The sequence below is a fragment of the Pteronotus mesoamericanus genome, unplaced genomic scaffold (genome assembly GCF_021234165.1).
Source record: "Pteronotus mesoamericanus isolate MK-2021 breed Mesoamerican mustached bat unplaced genomic scaffold, CSHL_Meso_final contig_657, whole genome shotgun sequence".
In the NCBI taxonomy this organism is placed as follows: domain Eukaryota; kingdom Metazoa; phylum Chordata; class Mammalia; order Chiroptera; family Mormoopidae; genus Pteronotus; species Pteronotus mesoamericanus.
This window is the reverse complement of record NW_026555229.1, coordinates 16813199-16833027: the sequence shown is the minus strand read 5'-3', so window position 1 is coordinate 16833027 and position 19829 is coordinate 16813199. Positions and strand designations below refer to the sequence as shown.

The 19829-nt window shown below is 38.7% G+C and overlaps 1 protein-coding gene across 1 annotated transcript in view; it reads left to right on the top strand.

Annotated features, from left to right (window-relative positions):
- Positions 1–19829, top strand: part of PDZD8 (PDZ domain containing 8) — a 66176-nt gene that overhangs the window by 20746 nt on the left and 25601 nt on the right. Inside the window, exons 2-3 of the mRNA XM_054581581.1 lie at positions 1428–1553; positions 7798–7900. Of these exons, the coding sequence (XP_054437556.1) occupies positions 1428–1553; positions 7798–7900 (229 nt within the window). The remainder of the gene's footprint in view (positions 1–1427; positions 1554–7797; positions 7901–19829) is intronic.

Sequence of the window (19829 nt, the reverse complement as noted above, 5' to 3'; positions counted from 1 at the left end):
TAAATTTTTTACAGAGTGACAAGATGATGTGTTCTTCAGGAGCCATGAGGCTTATGTGTTAGAAGCTCTCAGCTACAGTGTTACATTAACATGATAGATTTAATTCCTAATTTCTTTCCTTTCAAAAATTCGATGCCAGCCTTTCTGAGTCATATGACTTTCAAATACAAATTAAGACACTGAACGGGCTCTCTGTTTTTCATCTAGTTCAGAAGCGGAAGACGAGCACTGAGCATTGCCTATATACCTATTTATCTTTCCCTAAAAAGTTTTCCCTTTAATCCTCTTCTTTGGGAAACCATAAAACAGTATTTCTCCTCCTCTGTCAATATACAGTATTTCAGGATAAATTGTAGGGGCTGTTAATATTTTCTAAATGTTTATTTCATGTTCAGTGTTGGATTTTATTAATCAGCTCAGCAAATACTTGAGTCCTGAGTGTGGGTGTGTGAGGGACACAGAGAGTTGTGAGACCAGGTCACATTTGCGATTTCAAGGCATGAGCGCACCGCGATAGGGGACCGCGGGACGCCGAAGTGGGCGCGGGGCCGTGGCCGGCTGCGGCCTAGGGCCCGGAGCCCGCTCGGAGAGAGTGCCGGGTCTGGGGAGGCTTTGTGGAGGAGGGCAAACCTCCCGTTGGTACTGTCAGAGAACAGCATTCAGCCAACTAAACCAAAAAGCCAATTGGCTTTGTTCATGAATCTATGGTATCCACTCTCGCAAACAGGAAGGTCCTCTGAGGAGCTGTACAAAATGGAAGGTTTTTATAGGCAGCAAAAGGTTACAAGGATGATTAGAGTGGACTATTTCAGAGAGGGACACCTCTTAAGGAGGCAGGGGGCCTTATCAGGCAAATCGCCTCACTAATATTGACCAGGAAATTGCAGATTGATTGGTTTAAAATTCCACTCCTAGGCGAGGCTGAAAGTACCGTTGAAACGTTAGGTATTAAGTCTGGGTGGGGCCTAGCAAAGTGACTCCATTGGGGGTCTGTCAGTTCTTTTTAACAGTAGGAATACGCACGGAATCTTGTGGGTATGCAAGGGGACTCGTCACGATCAGTTGCTTTGTTTCCATGGAATAGTGCATTCTGAGTTGTGGTCGTGTGTTGTAGGAACTCTTCCCATCCAATCCAGAAAGAATCTCTGTCCTGCCCCACCTAAGTTTCGGGGCCACAGATTTTCTTTTTCTTTGTTCTAAGTGTCCTGCCTTGTCAGTGAGGGCATGCCACAAAGCCAGGAGGCCTTGGGGGCCACAGAGAAGGCACCGCATGCTCCCAGTTATGGGGCATGTAGCAAGCACTGGTTTTGTTGGGCACCTGCAGTGTTACATGTTTTGTATTGTTTTCCTGTAGGCGGGCCTTGTTGTTATGCTTTAAACTGTGGTGTTTATTATTCAGAAATTTAGACTTATTTTTACTTTTTCAGGTTTAAGCCATTTTTTCCATTCCAAACCTTGCAAGGATTTGAAGAAGATGAAGAAGAACATATCCATATACAACAATGGGCACTTACTGAAGGCCGCCTTAGAGTTACATTGTTAGAATGTAGCAGGTATGTACTTTGTTTCATCATTACTACATTATGGGAAAGCAAGTGCAGTGAAATGCATTTAAATAGTACAGTATTTGTATTTATTCCCTCTCTATATTAATTTATATTGTATTATCTGTAAATTCTTTAATCATAAATTTCATAAAAATACTCCTTTCCGGCTTGCGAAAAAATATAAACCCTACTTTAGAAAGCTTCCTAAGAGGGGAGAGGAGGTTATTTATTCTTCAGTTATTCCCAAAGTTTTCATATGCATGATGCTCTGTTGGCATCTCTCACTTCCTACCTGTAGGAGAGCTGTTCATAACATAACAGTTTTGAGAATTGTTTGTGATCATTGAAAATACCCTGGAAAGTTGAAAAGTCAGACTTCATTAAAATTGTAAAGCTTTCTGAAGGGATCTCAGATGCAATCTTGCCCGTCTTCCTTATTTTACTTTACCAGCCCCATAGTCTAACTTATGCTCATAGTCTGCATTACTTATTACACTAGCCTTTTTACTTATGTGACATAAGGATGTCCAAACGTGTAGAGAATGTTTCTGTGTTTATTTGAGCCAAACTAACGATATACCAGAAGAAAGACCTTAGATGTTCCAGAGAGTGACAGTTTAGCATTTTTTTATGCAGTTGGACTTAAGGAAGGAATGTGAGGAAGACTGCACGAAGGTGGGAGAAGACACTGTTCCGAGGATAGTTACAAAGATGATACTGTATACTGGATGCGCCTTCCGGGTGGCTGTGCCTCCGAGGGGTCTGAAAGAGAGGATTGCTCTGGCACGCAGAGGCGTGCTCTCCCGGGTAGACTAGAAAAACGGACAGGGCTTGCTTATGGCAAAGATAAGCCTTTCCCCAGGCCTAAGGCGCAACTACCCCCGTGCCCCTGTGAGGTCACCTCGGTTAGATTTACTACGGAGCCTTTCTTCATCCACACTAGTGTTGTTTCCCAACGCTAGTCACTTGTATAATGACCAAAATGAGCTTTTCAAACTGCATATCTAATTGTCACTCTCTTACTTAATGTTCTTTAACGTCTTCTTACCAGTTACTCTTGGAATATAGACGCAGGTCTCTGCCAGGGCCTGCATGCCCCTCTTACCTTCCTAGCGTCTTTCTCTGCCCAGCCCTTCACTCACTGTACTTGAGCCACACAGGCCTTTCTAAGGCAAGAACTTGGCAACCTCTTTCTCTAAAGGGCCAGACTGTGAATATTTTAGCCTTTATGATTCACGTGGTCTCTGTTGCAGCCACTCAACTCTGCCTTCTAGTGTGAAAGCAGTCAGAGATAGGAAATAGGTAGATGTATTTACCTATTGCCGTGGCCGTGTGTTCGTAAAACTTTGTATAATGAATTACATAGTGTGTGTGTCATGAAATACTTTTTTTTTAAATCAATTAAAAATGTAAAGACCACTGGTAGCCCGCAGGCCATACACAAACAAAGCAGTAAGCTGGATTGAGCCTACAGGCAACCAGAGCTCACCATCCCCTGCCTTAGATACTTGAGGGTACCAAGCCCCTTGTTCTACCGAAGATCCTACCCTGTCTTCTGTTCCCTGAAACCAGCCTTTCTTGGTTTACCTCAAAAGCTACATCCTTAATGTGTCTCCTAATCATTCCAAGTACAGCTGTACTGACCTCGTGCTACGTTTTTATGACACTTGTTTGTACCACTTACTCGATACTTATCACTTCAATTTTTATTTCCAACTCGTAATAAAAACAAGTGCTTGTGTACAAAGGTTATATTTTTGTACCTAATATATTTGTGCCCTACTAATAATTAGGTTAATTTTGAATATCTTAATAATATGCAAAATATTTTTTGCTGTTGGTTGTCTTGGAGTGACTCATTATTATATGCCATTATGCCAGAAAGCTGGTTGAAAAGGAATTCTTTTATCAAAGGCTAAATATACAGTCAATTTTATAAAAAGGAACTTCAGTGTATAGCAAAATGACATACAATAAAACATGGCTCTACACAAGTCTGAATTCAAGCTTGCCGAGCTAATGTGTTCGGGTAAGCCTGAGTACTAAATATGTAATTATAATTCGGGCTGGTTATACTGATATTCAGGACATTTTTCAAGTGGCCTGTGTCAATGGAAATTTTGAACTGATGCTTTTTTTTACTTTCAGTGATTTTCTTATAGATCCACAAGCATCAGAATTATACTTACTGGGTTACCTTTTCCAAAATAACCGTAGCAACTTCTAAACATTTGTGGAGCATCTTTGCACAACATGTATTGACTCTGCTGTTGTCAGTCCCTGTCCCTCGCTCATCCACCCGTCCCCAAACCGGCCAAGGTAGCTGAGAGGGAGATTTGTTTATGTATTCGTTCATTCATCAGACTTCACCTGTTGTAAAGCTTTGAAAGTGAACATCTCCAATGAGGAAAAAATTAGAAGTATTCATAGAAAGCAAACTGTTCATTGAAAATACTGGAGCTGTGTACAGCTGAAAACTGTATGCTTCAGGAGGCAACACGAAGTGGAAATAATACTGACTTTTGAATTAGAAAGTGCTGTCTTGACATCCTAGCTATATATATGTACCCTTCCTGTTCGTTGTATGTTCTTAGGCAAATGACACATCTGTAAAACAGGCAAGGTGGGGTCAGAAATAGGTAATTAAACCAGTGTCTACCACATAGTAAGCCTTCAGTAAATGTTACTTCTGCAATACTGTTGTGCCTTAATGTAATCATTATAGTTTTTATCACAAAGAAAAATCTTGAAACAAACCTGTTCTCTTTTGCATATTTGGTCATGAGAACAGGAATTTGAATTTTATTACTTTAAGACAGTCTCATACTGTAAAGGGAGGTTCTTTCCTAATTATTCAAAATAGAGTTTTGAACTTCCCAGTTAAAAGTCTGGGGATGGGCCCTGTCTGCTGTGGCTCAGCAGACTGAGTGCTGGCCTTCAGATGGAAAGGTCACTGATTCGATTCCCAATCAGGGCATGTGCCTGGGTTGCCGTCCAGGTCCCCAGTTGGGAGCTTGTGAGAGGCAACCAATTGATGGATCTCTTGCACATCAGTGTTTCTCTCCCTCTCTTTTTTCCTCCCTTCCCCTCTCTGTAGAAATAAATGAAATCTTTAAAAAAAAATTTGGGAATGGAAACACAATTTTGTTTGTAAAAATTGGTTCTAGCATTGTTTTTTATGTTGAACTGAAGTTGATTTTTTTAAGTCACTGATGAACTCAGTTGCTCTATTTGTAGTGCTGCAATTAGAAAACTAAATTATTGCACATTAGTGTTACAATCATATTATTAAGACTATTTTTAACTTATAATTTATAGTCTTAAAGGATTTGAAGTATTTTGCAAAGAAAACCTGCCTATGTGCAGTTAAATAGAAGATAAATTAGATTAAAAACAACCATATCGAGAAGATCAATTTTCTGGCAACAAAGGAAGCTTAATGGATTATTTAGCTCCCATTTTCTGATAAACTGAGTATGTTCTTCAGGGGAAAAGAAATTTGGCACCAAATTCTAGGTGGGATTTATCATCTTTATGTGACATTTTATGTACCATTTGCATAATGGATACATTTGCTTTGCTTTGCTTTATCAACCAGTTATATTTTAAAAAACAAACTAAAATTATAGTAGTAAAGGCAAAGTCTATAATGTTTTGTGTGAGAGCTCTGTACTCCAAAGTGGTATATTTAGGTTATAATCTGTCCTAATTATGGATAGAAGATTCTAATTAAGGTCACTTCTTTACTGAGTCACACTTACACTGTTCTAAAGCATGTAGTTTCTTAGCAGCTTTTAGTGTTATTTTGTTTAACTGGCTTCCAAAAATAAGTCACTCAAAAAATTTTTTTAATGTTAATGCAAGTACAGAAAATTCCAGCAATTGATATTCTATTCTATTACCAAGAGTCCTGTCTCATTGCCCAATTACCTATTATCAGCACAGACCCCTGAATTTCTGTATTTTTCAATGGTTGTAATTCTTTACTATTCTTAATTATTTTGTGTGTGAATATCCCTGATTTGGCCACTAGGCACCCCTTCATGCTTGTGACATGATCCCATCTTTCTTTCTTTTCTTTTTCTTTTTTTAGGTCTCCATTACTTTCTGGTATAACAAGCTTTTCCAGGTTCATTTTGTATCTTCTCTGTTTCAATCCTAGAATCAGCTATTTTACCAGAGCCCTGATTCCTTTTAATAGAGAATTAGAAATTAGAAATTAGAAATTAAGATCTGGGTGTTGGGTTGTTCATCACTACCTCATATATTCACAGGTCCCTTCAACGGACAGAGTTGTGAAATACGTATGTGTATAGACACTTACACATCTACGCATACATAGACACAAGTTAGAAATCGCGAGTTCACCTGACACTTCCAGCTCCAGTTCATTGGGTTGTTCCTTGCCTCGCTTCAGTCTTGTTTCATTTTTTTATGTCCCTTGAACTGTGGTGATATTTCAGCACTTCTTACTCATTTGCTTAGTTCTATAGTACATCTCAAATAGTTTCAGAATTGATTTGTTCATAAAAATTCAGAAACCATACGTACTAAAAGGAATTCGGGATTTATTTGCAGTCTTCTCTACACTACCCAAGATTGAGGGTGTGTGGTCAAGTACTGTACAGTCACATACTGCACAACATTCAACCAACAATGGCCCACATACGTGATGTTGGTCTCATACAATTATGATGGAGCTCAATATCATATAAGAAATAGAAGGTATGTGGTTGGGGAGGAGTTGTTTTTCTCTGATGGGAACAATGTGTGAGGCTTGGTAGTAGATTCCCGCTCCTTCAGAGCACCTCAGTTTTGAGTGCACAGGTTGTACCCCGGCCGGCCAGCCCCAGACCTCTCCTAGCACAGAGGGGCCTGACGCCCATCACCACACGCTAGAGCTCTGGAGCCCTCCCAGATCTAGGCCGATGGCCGTCAAAGGACATTCTTTATTGAGACTTCAGATCCTTAACCAAGGACCCAAGTCCACATGATTGGAGAGTATTTCCTCCCATTCTGTGGATTGTCTTTTCACTTACTTGATGGTATCCTTTGAAACACAAACATTTTAATTTCAGTGAAGTCTCATTTATCTATTTTTCTTTTGCTGTTTGTGCTTTTGGTGCCCTGTCTTAAGAAACCATTGCCTAATCCAAAGTTACAAAGATTTACTTTTATGTTTTTCTCTTACATTTAGGTCTGTGACTCATTTTAAGTTTTTTATTAAATTTCGTTATTCTTTTTAAAGGATAAAAATTATTTTTAAAGAAACATAAAAGTGGTGATATGAAAAATATAGACTAACTTATGGATTTCAGGGCAGGATTCCAAGAACTGTGCTTTCTTGTTCCTGAATCCTGAAGGTTGATATCTTTTGGGAATTGGGGAGCCCTAGCTGGTACACAGCCTTCTCTGCATGGGAGTGTAGGCCCTTAGGTAGTTTGCTCTTTCAAACAGATGGTGGCAGCAAAGCTCTGCTAAGTGAAAATTCCCATTTTTCTCAACTTAATATTTTATAATTATGAATCTTAATGATTTTGGCAATAGGTTGTTAAAGCACTGTTTAACAAGTGTGTGTTCATTCATAAGCAACTATATTGTACTATTTTATATCTGTTGAACTTTTATAGAGATGGTACACTATAGCAGCAATTTTCAACCTTTTTAATCTCATGGCACATAAAAACTAATTACTAAAATTCTGTGGTACACCAAAAAATATGTTTTTTTTTGCAAATCTAACAAGTAAAATAGGTATAATTTTGGCTAACTCACACCAGGCGGCTATTGTGTTGGCTATTGTCATTTTTTTACTTGACAATCTTAGGGAAAAGAAGTCGGCGCCCCTAACTAAATAGTCAGGTATTGCATGTTTTAAAAATTCTTGTGGCACACCTGTTGAAAATCACTGTACTATAGGCATTATTCTACAACTTTTTAAATTCAACAAACTGATTTGAAGATCTATAGCTCTTGTATAGATACCTGGTCAGTTTGTTTACTTCATTAATAGATACTACTTTCTGTGTGATTTAGCTGCTGAAAAACAGCTTGTCCTGAAATTTCACCTAATTTTAGCTTTACTTCACTTTTCCACTAGAGGGTGTACCAAGAATTTGATTTTTTTTTCTGTTACAAAGTTATAATAGTAATCGAATAATTTATTACTTCATGGTTTAATGGTCTGAAAGAAAAATTTTAATGTACATAACTGGTATAATAGTCTCCTTGTTGTATTTTGATACTACAGGTTACTCATTTTTGGATCCTATGACAGAGAGGCAAATATTCACTGCACACTTGAGTTGAGCAGTGGTGTCTGGGAAGAAAAACAGAGGAGTTCTATTAAGACGGTAAAATTTATTGCATAGTTTTATATCTGTTTAAAGCTTGTATTCTGTAAGCATGTCTTTTATTAATATTTTTATATTCCTAGTTATTTTTGGTGATGTGCAAATAATTGTAAACAGCTTTTATTTATTTGTCCTGTTACAGAACAATATCAGTAATGAAATGACTCACATAAAACTATATCATTCAAATTGTTTGCTTGCATAAGAAACTTAGTCTGACTAATTTTCCTTCCAGAACTCTGAAATTGTTTCACAGGTATGGAATTAGAACTAATTCTAAACCCTTAGAAAGCATATAAATTCAGAGCATTCACTCATTCAACAGATATTTATGAGTGCTTATTTTGTACTCATAAAATACATGTAGATGCCAGGTTTGAAACAATACAAGACAGGAAAGGACCCTGTTTTTGTGGTGCTAACACAGGGGAGAGGTTTGGTGTGAGGCTTCTGTGATGGGGAAGGGGACCGACACATAGGATGGAGGAAGAACATAGCAATAAATGAGTAAATCAAAGAAGCGAGCAAAGAAATTTCCAGAGATTGACAAGGATGATGAAGAAAATAGGCTTTTGATAAAGGAGTAATAAGTTATGACAAGGAGACTCTTTAGATCTGGTGATGATGAGGAATTTCTCTAAAAAGACGACACTGGAGCAGGCTTGCCAGCCCATGGCCCTGGAGCCGATGCCCAGTTAAATTCGAATTTAAGGTAAACAATGAATCATTTTTGTTAGTGTAAGCACGTCCCCTATTTTTATTCACTAAACCTGAAACCTTGTGCCGAAGATGAGGCCGGAATCATAAGGAGGAGTGAGCCATGGGGAACGTTTGGGGAATGAGGAGGTAGAAGACCTTTCAAGCCAAAGGGTCAGCAGAGACAAAGCAGGTGTGTTCGAGGGACAGAAGGCAGGCTCGCGAAGCAAAAGCACGACATGTGAGGTAGAGTCGTGTTTCATCATATGGGGCATGGCAAGGGGTTTGGATTTTACTACTTGTGGTGTGGTAGTTTCAAGACAAGGAGTGACAAGATATGGTATACGTTTTATAAAAAACATTTTGCCTGTATAAAGAGAGGATTGTAGGAGGACAAGAGTAACCCCAAAGGGAGATCGGTTAGGAGGCCTTCAGGTAGGGGGTGAATTACTGTCGGTGGGAGCCAAGGAAATGGAAAGGAGAGGACGGATTTGGGATATACGACATCTGTCCAGAAGGTATCCAGCCATGTAACATGAAAAATAGAGACATTTATTTCTACCAGATACAAGAAACATTGTACGCAGGACAGTGACACCTCAGCCCCCTTCCAAGCAGACACCTTGGGACTCCACGCAGTTCTCCCAATCACCATCCAGCTTCCTTGTCATATTTTCCTGCATCTCATCGACAGTCTGAAATTTCTTCCTTTTCAGAGGTGATTTTAGTTTGGGGAAAAGCCAGAAGTCTCAGGTTGCCAAATCTAGGCTGTAGGGGAGCTGAGTCACCTGGGTGATTTGATGTTTCGCCAAAAAAATCTGCACGAGACGTGATGCACAAGCGGACATGTAGCTGTGATGAAGCCGCTCATCACCAGTGGCCGTAGCCACAGCCTTCTGAATCGCCCAAATAGTTTCCGCAGAAGAACGTTCAAGCTTAACGCAAAACTTGATGCAGATTCCTTGCTCTCCTTACTCAGTCATTTTGAACGCGAAGTCCACACAATACACCTGCTCACTCGGCATCTACTGCCCCCAGTGACTAGTACAGTGAAGTTGTCACTGTTCACACATGTACATTCCATTCCCCTTGGCTGCCAGGTTACTTCGATGCCATGCAAGCTGTTCTCATTATAGTAGCAATGGCTGGACTTTTTCCAGACAGACCTTGTACTTTTGGTGTGCGAAGGACTTTGCGTTCTGGTTTCTTTTTTGATATCTCAAAAAAGACTGTCACCTAAATTGTAAGACTCTTAAAGGTTTTTAAAATATTTTAAGTGCTAGAATTAATAATAAATAAAAACTACTCTATTCTCAACATGTTTTTATTGGACTTAGATTCTTTGGGTTATTAAATCAATAAAAATTGTCACTAGTTATTAGTTAATTTTTTCCCAAAGTTGAGTTGGGATTTTCTGAATGTTCTGCATATAAATTTTAATTGGAATTATGATACACTTCTTGGAATTTGCATAAATCTAGTAGACTATTAAAGGTTTACAGTATTTAACAAACTGTTGTCTACAGAGTTTATTAAGTCCACAAAATTTTGCATTGGAAATTAAATCCCAGAATTTTATGTCTGAAGTAGGAAAATAAAAGTCTATGCCATAAAGGAACCTGCAGCCTATTTTTATTAAGATTTATTGTATATACTAAGCATATACTGGAAATATTATGGGTTTGGTAATAATAAAACTCCAGGAGTGCTTCTTGGAATTCCCAAACCTCCCAGGGGTTACTTCTAGTCTTTTTAAAGATAAGATCCATTTAGCACATCAATAATGTTTTTGCAGGAATAAATTACAATGGTATTCTTTAAAGACATATTTAATAACTTAGGTATTTCACTGTTTCTAGCACATTTATTTCTTGGTGGCAGTATAGCCAATTCTGTGATTAATTATTTATAGCCAGTATTTGGGAAAACTATTTCTCTATTATGTCTTCAGTATACTGATGCATAGGTACTTTTGAACTGTATTTACCTACCTGTTTTACAGCAGTAGTAATGTGCCTTCTGGTATTTGTAGAATAGTCTTTTTTTCTTCATATCATTTTTAAAAATAATCACAACTCTCAATTTTTTAAATAGGCCATAAGCATATTGTCATGCTCTTAAGGAACATGACTTTTAATGATTATGTGGTATTTTTTATAGATGTTCCTTTGACTTTTAAATTGCTTCCAACTTCTTTATTCAGTAACTGTTGTGAACATACTTACAGAAAAATTGAGCAATGTGAATTCTTTTGGAATAAATAATGTTGGTCGGGAGGGAACGCAGGGAGAAGGGAAGCTGGAAAGGGAGGATGGCTGACCCACAGAGCGAATGCGTGAAAGCACAGAGGAGCTGCTGAGGATTTTGCACACGGGAATGACATGGTCAAAATGGTGGTTTTGGGGGAATTCTCTCCCTTTTTGGTGGTCGTTCATGCCTTAACTCTTTTTTTAAGTTACGTCTCAGCCAATTTGAAGCAACTCCTCAGGAATAAAATAACTAGCTTTACAATTTGTTCTGAAATACATAAATACATGAAAAAACATTGTTTTGTCTGGGTGTGAAATAGTCATAACTTGCCATTGCTATTGGCATTTTCAGTTTCCCTTATTAGATGATATTAGACAGGTTTAATATTTTATAGCAAAGGTTAATAAGACTTTAATCTTGTCATAGTTTTAGATCTTAGCGTATGCCATAGGTAGTTTTGGCGAAATAACTAACTACTAATTACATCTGGTGTCAAAAATGTCAGCAGCAATTAAGTGTCTTCAGGCATTAAATTACATATGTCTGAATTTAATAACTGTAGGGAGAATTAGAGTGTTCTTCAAGAGTACATAAAGCTTTGCAGAATGGGATTTGGAAATTTGGGTTATATTGTAAATTTAGATAGAAAAAAGAGCATCATTAAAAAATAAGTATGCTAAAGTATTTTATAAGGTGGGATACTGTCTTTTTATAAACATAATCTTGCAGATTTAAATTAGTTCTTTAAACGTTGAAATTTACTCAGTCACTAATTTCAGTGAATATGAAGAATGAAAGAAACTTAATTCCCCCCATATTTTAAATATTCCTTTGAGTTTTTAAAGCACTATAATATACCTGATTATGCCACTAATAGGTGAAGATCAATAATAGAGGGGAAACTTTAGATCTGTAGTACTTGCACAAAGGTTGAGGGTGGAGGTTGAATAGCTATAATGCATTAGCTGCAAGTATTAGCAAAATCTAATGAACGTGGCTTAAGCAGAAAAGAAACTTCTCTTGTGTGGCAAGTCAGGGTTTGCATGTAATCAAGGAGCCTGACTCTTACTGGCTTTCTCCTCCATCATCCTCAGCATGGGGCTTTTGTTCTGATGGTTGCCAAACATCTAATGCCCCCCTAGGTGTCCACCTTTCAAGAAAAAGGGTGAGGCGTAAGGCATGCCAGAGGAGGTCTTGTCCTTTTTACATTCTTTCCTGGAAGCTCCACCCAGAGATTTCCACTTACATCTCATTGGTTAGAGCTGAGTCATATGCCCCACCCCCTGCCCCCAGCAGGAAGGAAGCTTGGAGGATCACTGTAGTTTTTCAGCCTTTGTAGAAGTAGAAGGTAAGAGAAAAGGGTTATGAATGCCTTTTAGGTCATCAGTCAGCACTCTCGTGACAAGAAAAGATTTCAATCTATTTGATGACCTTTTATTTTTAAGGGAATTTTTCTGAAATTGGAATATCAGGGAATAATTTAATTTAAATAGCTGGCATAAAGCCTGCTTTCTTCCTTGTTAGAAATCCACTCGGGTCAGTGACCTGCTTGCTATCTCACTTGCAAAATAAAAGCGTGCGTAGGCTAAATAATGTACTTTGAGTTTGTTATTTAAAAATAATGAGGAAAGAGCCATGGCTGGTGTGGCTCAGTGGATTGAGCACTGGCCTGTGAATCAAGGGGTCACCGGTTTGATTCCCAGTCAGGGCACATGCCTGGGTTGCAGGCTGGGTCCCCAGTGAGGGGTGCATGAGAGGCAACCACACATTGATGTTTCTTTCCCTTTCTCCCTCCCTTCCCCTCTCTCTAAAAATAAATAAAATCTTTTAAAAAAACACTGTATTTAAAAATAATAAGGAAAGATTCTTCATGAGAACCCCATTAAATATGACAGTTGAGTTGCAAATAAATTGGATATTGGGCTTTAACAAAAATTAGAGGATTATCTTGCAAGAAATGACATAGTCAATACTAAAAATATGTTTACCTACACCAAAAGAGGGCATTTTATTTTCATTCCATTGGAATATGCAGATTTGGTGATGATAATTTGCTTCCCTTTCACTAATGAACAAATTTAAGGAGTTCAGATTTTTAAAAGTTTCAGTCCACGATTGATATTTTAATAGGAAAACTCTAAAAACCACTATATATCTTTAGAATTTATAGTGTTATCAAATAAAATCCACAATAAAATTTATCTGACATATTAAAAGTGTTTAAAGTGTAATCATTATTGTGTGTGGTAAAACAAACATCATATAAATATCACATACACACACAGTATTAAAGAGAGAGATCCTGAGCGTTGCTCTCCCAGAACTGGAGTTCCCTCACCATTGGCCGCCCACTTCCCAACTTACCCTTAGTTCAAGACATAAAAAATAGGCGATGAGTAAATGTTCTTTTCTCTTATCTTCTCTTTGCCTGTTTCAACTATCCTGCCTGTATCATCTATGTCATCTTTTTATCATTTATCCACACTGTGTCTTCATTCTTCAAGTAGATTGTTTTGTTCTTTGTGCAATTCGGAATGCTTGGCCTTTTGGGGAGAAGAGAAGACAGCATGAAGAGGAGCTGTGGAACCTCTGAATCTGGGAGTTCTGGGGTCGAGGGGAGGCACTGGGGCCGGCTGACGCCCAGCTGTTCTGCCCTGTCCTTACCTGTGTTTTCCATTTTGAATAAAAGGATGAAATGAGTTTTGATTTTAAAAACAAGCTTTTTGTGTACATTCCTGGTCCTGACCCTACTCTGTCCTTCCACACTCTGAGTGTACAGTCTGCACTCAGACACTTGAAAGCAGTTGTTCTTTATAAGAGACCAAGGCTTTCCTTCTGTGATTAGAGACAGAATGTTAAAAATCCAAATAACTATTAAGTCAATACAATTGCATAAATATGTCACTATTAAAGGAGAAGGAAGAATATGGATTTTTTTTCCTGCTTGGAAATGGAAACTGAATTAGTTTTTTGGGTCCCTTGGATACACACAGTAGATGGGCAGAAGAGACGTGCAGGAACAGCCATGCACTCGGCATAAACAGAAGCAGGAGCACTTCCTGTCTTATGTAGCCTAATATGCAGATACCAGAGGGAATTGTGGTGAAAAGCATTAGATGTCAAGATACTTCAGATCTGCCTGAAAAAGAAGTAATAAATCCCTGAAGAGCATTCAGCTAACAACTGGGGAGACTCTATAAATGGTCATTTGGAACTCTTAATCAGAATTGGTATATTCCTTTCAGAGGGTTATATGGTATCCATTGGCAGCTTCCCATTGGCAACTGCTAAGGGCTTTGGATAGCATCAGCCGGACCCAAAATGAGAAAGTCAGACAGATTCTGAACTTTATCTTTTTGTTTGACTCGAGTGGCACCTTTCTTTCTCTTCAGTGTTGCTTCCCTCATATTTAAAAGGATATGATTCTGAGAAGTAAATAACTTATATAAGGCTTCCTTAAATTTTTTAAACATACACTTAAAATTAAAAAGATATTTGAAGAGATGAAGCCTAGAATTTGTGAAATTCTTTTGCCATATGCAAAGACCCAATGTCTTCTGCTTGTAGCATCTATACTTGTTCCATTAAATCCCACTGCTTCTAACAAAAACTGGACTGTGAATGGTATTCTGGTAATTAGGAGACGTTTGAGGAGTGGTCATAGTGATATCATTCTAGAACAGGGGCAAGGAGAGCTCTGAACTGGGTAGCTAGGATTTGACTGGAAGGGCCTTCATAAAAAGATTAGCCATGTTCAGTTGCCCAAGACTGAGTGTGACTCAGAGGCAATCTGCCTTATTATAGAACCCAGTGACTCTCCCTTTACTTACAGAGTAAAGGTTAGGGCAACTGTAGAGGAAAAATTGGCAGAGAAAAGGTAATCAGTTGGGAAGAAATATATTGGGCTGGCCAAAAAGTTTGTTTGGATTTTTCTGTTAGATGGTTCTAGTAGTGCTTAGTTGTCTTTACCTTCATTCAAAACAATTCTGCTAGATTGTATTATGACAGCTGTCATATCAGTGTACATTTAAAAAAAAAAAACCTTATCAAAATTGGTGAATTTTTGTATAGCCATTTTAATATTGAAGATGGAAGAAAATACATATTTTTGGCATATTATGCTTTATTATTTCAAGAAAGGTAAAAACACAACTGAAATGCAAAAAAAGATTTGTGTAGTATATGTAGAAGGTGCCTTGACTGATTGAACGTGTCAAAAGTGGCTTGCAAAGTTTCGTGCTGAAGATTTCTCGCTGGACAATGCTCCATGGTCGGGTAAACCAGTTGAAGTTGATAGCAATCAAATCAAGACATTAATTGAGAACAGTCAACGTTCTCAATTAATCACACAGGAGATAGCCGACATACTCAAAATATGCAAATCGATAAAGTTATTGATAACAATGAAAAATGTGTCTTTTATTTTACGGCAAAAACCATACAGACTTTTTGGCTAACCCAGTAATATAGGAAAATCATTCCTGTCTAATACAAAGATGCTAAACAAGTGTGTAGAAGGAATGGAAATAGTAAATTCATTTTCAATGTTCAGAAAGCTTTTGATGAAGAGCCACAGCAAAGCTTCCCAAATCACAGTAAAAACAGAGATTTACTGTTCCCCAAATCTCTCTTAAGGATTTGGGGAACAGTAAATTTGACCAGGTGTAATGCCCTGAATTACTCCACTTCATGGGCGTAGGTATCATAAAATGAATATACTTATTTAAAAACCATGTAATTCCTCTCAGAATTATTTGTGCGTTTCAGGTTTCTACAGTACAGGAAATTTATAACAGCTGGATCAGGTGGGGAGAAAGAGCTTAAATTAACACGGGAGTGAGATAGCCATATAAAGATAAATGGGCGGGAAAAAATTAGTGACCTTCAGCTGAAAAGACAAAGGTACGTGAATGATTAATGGAAGCCTATAAATACAAAAAGTAAACAGTAGGATAATCAACAAATTTACTGAGCAGGGAACTAAGTGTATGAGACTATGAAGATAAATCTCACGTTTCTGATGGTATCAGGTGATAAATGCGAAAAGGAGGTACTTAAAAGGCCTTTAATAATACTGCACACTACAAACTTGATGGTTGGCTTCACGGAGAGCACAAATAATGCTATTTTCTTTTTATGCTACTTGTCTTGCACCGAGTAGAATTTCTGCAGTTGTCACATGAACTTCCCGGGGGATGGGGGAGTGTAAGTGATTGTTTTGAAATATAAATCTGACCCTATCAGCTGCCTCCTTGTATCGCAATGGTGTCAAAATGGTGCAGTTTGAATAAGGACAAACTCCAGATGTGTATTAGAAAACCTCCTCTGGCCTCCCCTCTGCTTCTGCAGCCCCGCCTTCTACCCTCCCATTCTGCTTTAGCTACGCTGGCCACCCTTCCCTCCTTCATGCTTGCCACACTCTGTCCACTACACAGCCATGGCACGCATGCCTCCTTCCCCCGGCACAGCCCTCCTCGTGCCTGCCTATCCCACCCCCACTTCTCAGGTCTCTGCTTGTGCCAGACCTCAGCTTGTTTGCCCCCAGACAGTGCAGGCCCTTCCCCTGCATCATGTCGTGAGAAGGCTTACCTCTACTGGATGTTTTTCCAGAGCTGCACTGTCAGCTGACTTTCAGCTGGGTTTGGCCAACGTGAAGCTCTGGTGGGAACGGCAAGCGGACTAGAGAAGCCAAGGTATCCTTTGTCCTCTCCTCCTTGGACAAGTCTGGCAGCTGCTGTTCTCCTCCATGCTTCCCACAGAACAGGCCCCCCCCAGCTTCTACGTGATGCTCCAGCCTGTGGCTTCTGCTGATACACACTCTCCCTCTGTCCTTCCAGCCCAAGGTCTGTGTGAGTTCTGACTGTTGCTAATGTTTGAGTTGCTTCACTGTCCCCTGTTTGGTTCTCAGTTCTTCCACCGCTGAATAGACATTTCCCTGTTTTCAAGTTCCTGTTTTCTGTTTCATCAGAACCTGACCGATGCAGCAACCAATCATCATGCTTCTAGGAAACTTTCCCTAATGAACATAAAACCCTTTGGTAACACTTATCACAGTTAGGAATTCACATTTGTATTTGTATGAACATTTGATCTGTGTTATCTCCACCAATATCTGCCTTTGCAGCACATACCATGATTGTTTTGGCCCACGGCACTTGGCACTTAGTGGGCATTTAGTAAATGTTCTGGGAAGACAGGCTGGCTGGCCGGCCATGAGCCTGCATTTACCCTCAACCCTTTTTCTTTCAGACGTTCACGTTTCAACATGACTTAGTCACATTGCTCTCTCTTTTTCTCCTTTCAAGCTGTTTCTGATATGTGTCTTAACCAAGTAAAAATGTTGAGGTTGAGGAAGTCCACGGGATGAGATTTACTGCTCAATATTCCTGTTGTTAAAAAAAATAATTTAAAACCTTGTTTTTAAACTAAGGATTTTAGTTTACAATTATTATGATGTTAATAATAATTATTTTAATAATTCTTTTGATGTCTTTAATAATACTATTAGAAGAACCTCTAACTCTATGTGCATAGTTTAATGTAGCCTAAATAAAATGACTGTGTGACCTAAAATTTTACTTCCCTTTTAGTTTTGGAGAGTTTTTGAAATCTTACTGATTATCTATTTAGATCTATCTACAAACTATTGAATGTACGTACAAAGAGTCTAAAAGATCTCTGTAAAGAACTTTGATTTCAAGTAAGAACGTCCAAGACACAAATTTATATATACATTAGGCAAGGTGCTTCTTAGTTGGCATTTTGGCATTTAAGGCCAGATGCCTTGCAGATAGCATTGTGGCACTCCTGTTTAATCATTTGCCATTTACAATCTTAATCTTAGCAAAGAAAGAAAGATTAAAGCAAATAAAGCTTTTTTGAAAATGTCAGTCTTTATGAAAACTCTGGTTTAGTTCAGTTTCATAATATTTGTGAATACAGTAGGGACTCGATAAATTTTAACCACATACAATGTTCTGTAATTTGGCTTCTTAGTAAGCTAAATGTTTTTGAACTTTAGTAGTAAATCCTGTGAGGTATTTCCACCCTTAAAGTTTATCTTGGTTAAAAATGAGGAATGCGGTTCTTGGTCTCATATTTTCTAAGTGTATTTAATATGATTTTGAAATACTGCATAAAGAATACGAACTTTGGTTAAAATGTAGAAACAGCAATGCTCCAAATTAAACAAGCATAAGATACTGTGAGTATGAGAAAGAAAAAACTGAGTGTGAGGTGTAAGGCAATGTGAACACGGTCCTTTTCTTCAAGGAAAATAGGCAGTGAGGAAATAAGATCAACAGTACAGCAGCCTAGTATTGCTGTTAGCATATGAATGCTCTGAGAGAGTTTCAGAATAAAGCACTGTGAGGGTCCAGTGATGGGGACATAGCATTCTTTTGGGAAGATCAAGAAACAATAGGTTAAGGAGTCAAGCCTCACAGTATTGGAGGTCTGTCCAGAAAGTATCAAGCCATGTACTATGCTAGAGACATTTATTGAACAAGATACAAGAAACATTGTACATAAAACAATGCTGCCTTTGTGCCCTTTCAAGTTGACACCCTGGGACCTCACACAGCTCTCCCTGTCGCCGTCAGCTGCCCCATCGTATTTTCCTGAATCTTGTCGACAATCTGAAATCTCTTCCCTTTCAAAGGTGTTTTAGTTTTGGGGAAAGCCAGAAGTCTCAGGGCGCCAAATCTGGGCTGTAGGGAGAATGAATCACCTGGGTGATTTGATGTGTCACTGAAAAACTCTGCACGAGACGTGATGCACAAGTGGGCACATAGTTGTGATGAAGTTGCCAGCCACCAGTTGCCTGTAGCTACACCCTTCTAAATCATCCGAGTAGTTTCTGCAGAGGAATGTTCCAGCTTAATGCAAAATTTGTTGCAGGTTTTTTGCTCATCTTGCTTAGTCATTTTGAATGTGAAGTCCATACAATACACATGCCCACTCAATAATGTCTACCACCCCCAGTGACTAGTACAGTGAAGTTGTCACTGTTCACACATGCACATTCCAGTCCATTCTCCTTGGCTGCCAGACTACATTGATTTTGTGCAAACCGTTCTCATTATATTAACAATGGTTGGACTTTTTCCAGACATACCTCATAGGTAGGATTTTGAGATGGTAGGGAGTACATTTCAAAGTAGAAGTCGTGGGGTAAATGCAAATAAAAAGGGAAAATATTTGAGTATGTTTAGGATATAGTGGGTTGTCCAGGTTGGCTAAAGAATACAGTAGTGTAAGAAGATTATGCAAAACAAAAGTAAAAACATTGGATCATATTATAGAAGTACTTTACCAGGCTTAGAAGTTTGGCTCTTACTCCAAGACAGTAGAAATAATGGGGGCTTTTAGAATGAAAGTGATCTCATCATAATCTATCTTTGGACAGACTTGGCTCTGAATTTTTCATCTTAGGTCACTTCTTGGCAGTGTGATCTCGGTAAAAGCCCTCAGCCCATCTCATTCACAAGTACAGTACTTTATTCCTCTTTACAATGGGACTAATAATGCTTCACATGGTTGCATAAGGAACAAGTGAGATTCTGTATGTAAAAATACCTAGTAAGCACAGTACCTGGCATATAGCAAGCAATAAATAATATGTTTACTAAGTCTGGTAGCAGATGGGTGAAGTCAAGAAAGATTTGACAAAGGGAGGGCTTGAAATAGGGGAGGTGTGAGGGGCGGCGAAAGCCTGAGCGGAACGGTGGCGGTGAAAATGGGAGAGAGAATCAGCGTGGCTTAGATAAACTAGACGTGGAGGGGGGTTTGGAGAGTGAGAGGAGACACCAGAGAGACTGGAGCCGGGAGGAGGGAGGAGGAAGAGGAGAATGATCTAATTCTGGACATGTGGTATTGGACGTACAGATGGTCAAAGGTCAGTTCAGAGATGGAATTTTTTTCATGTGCTGCTTTGATCTACTGGTTTTGGTTTTGGTTTTTATATTTTCAGTGCTGTTAGTTG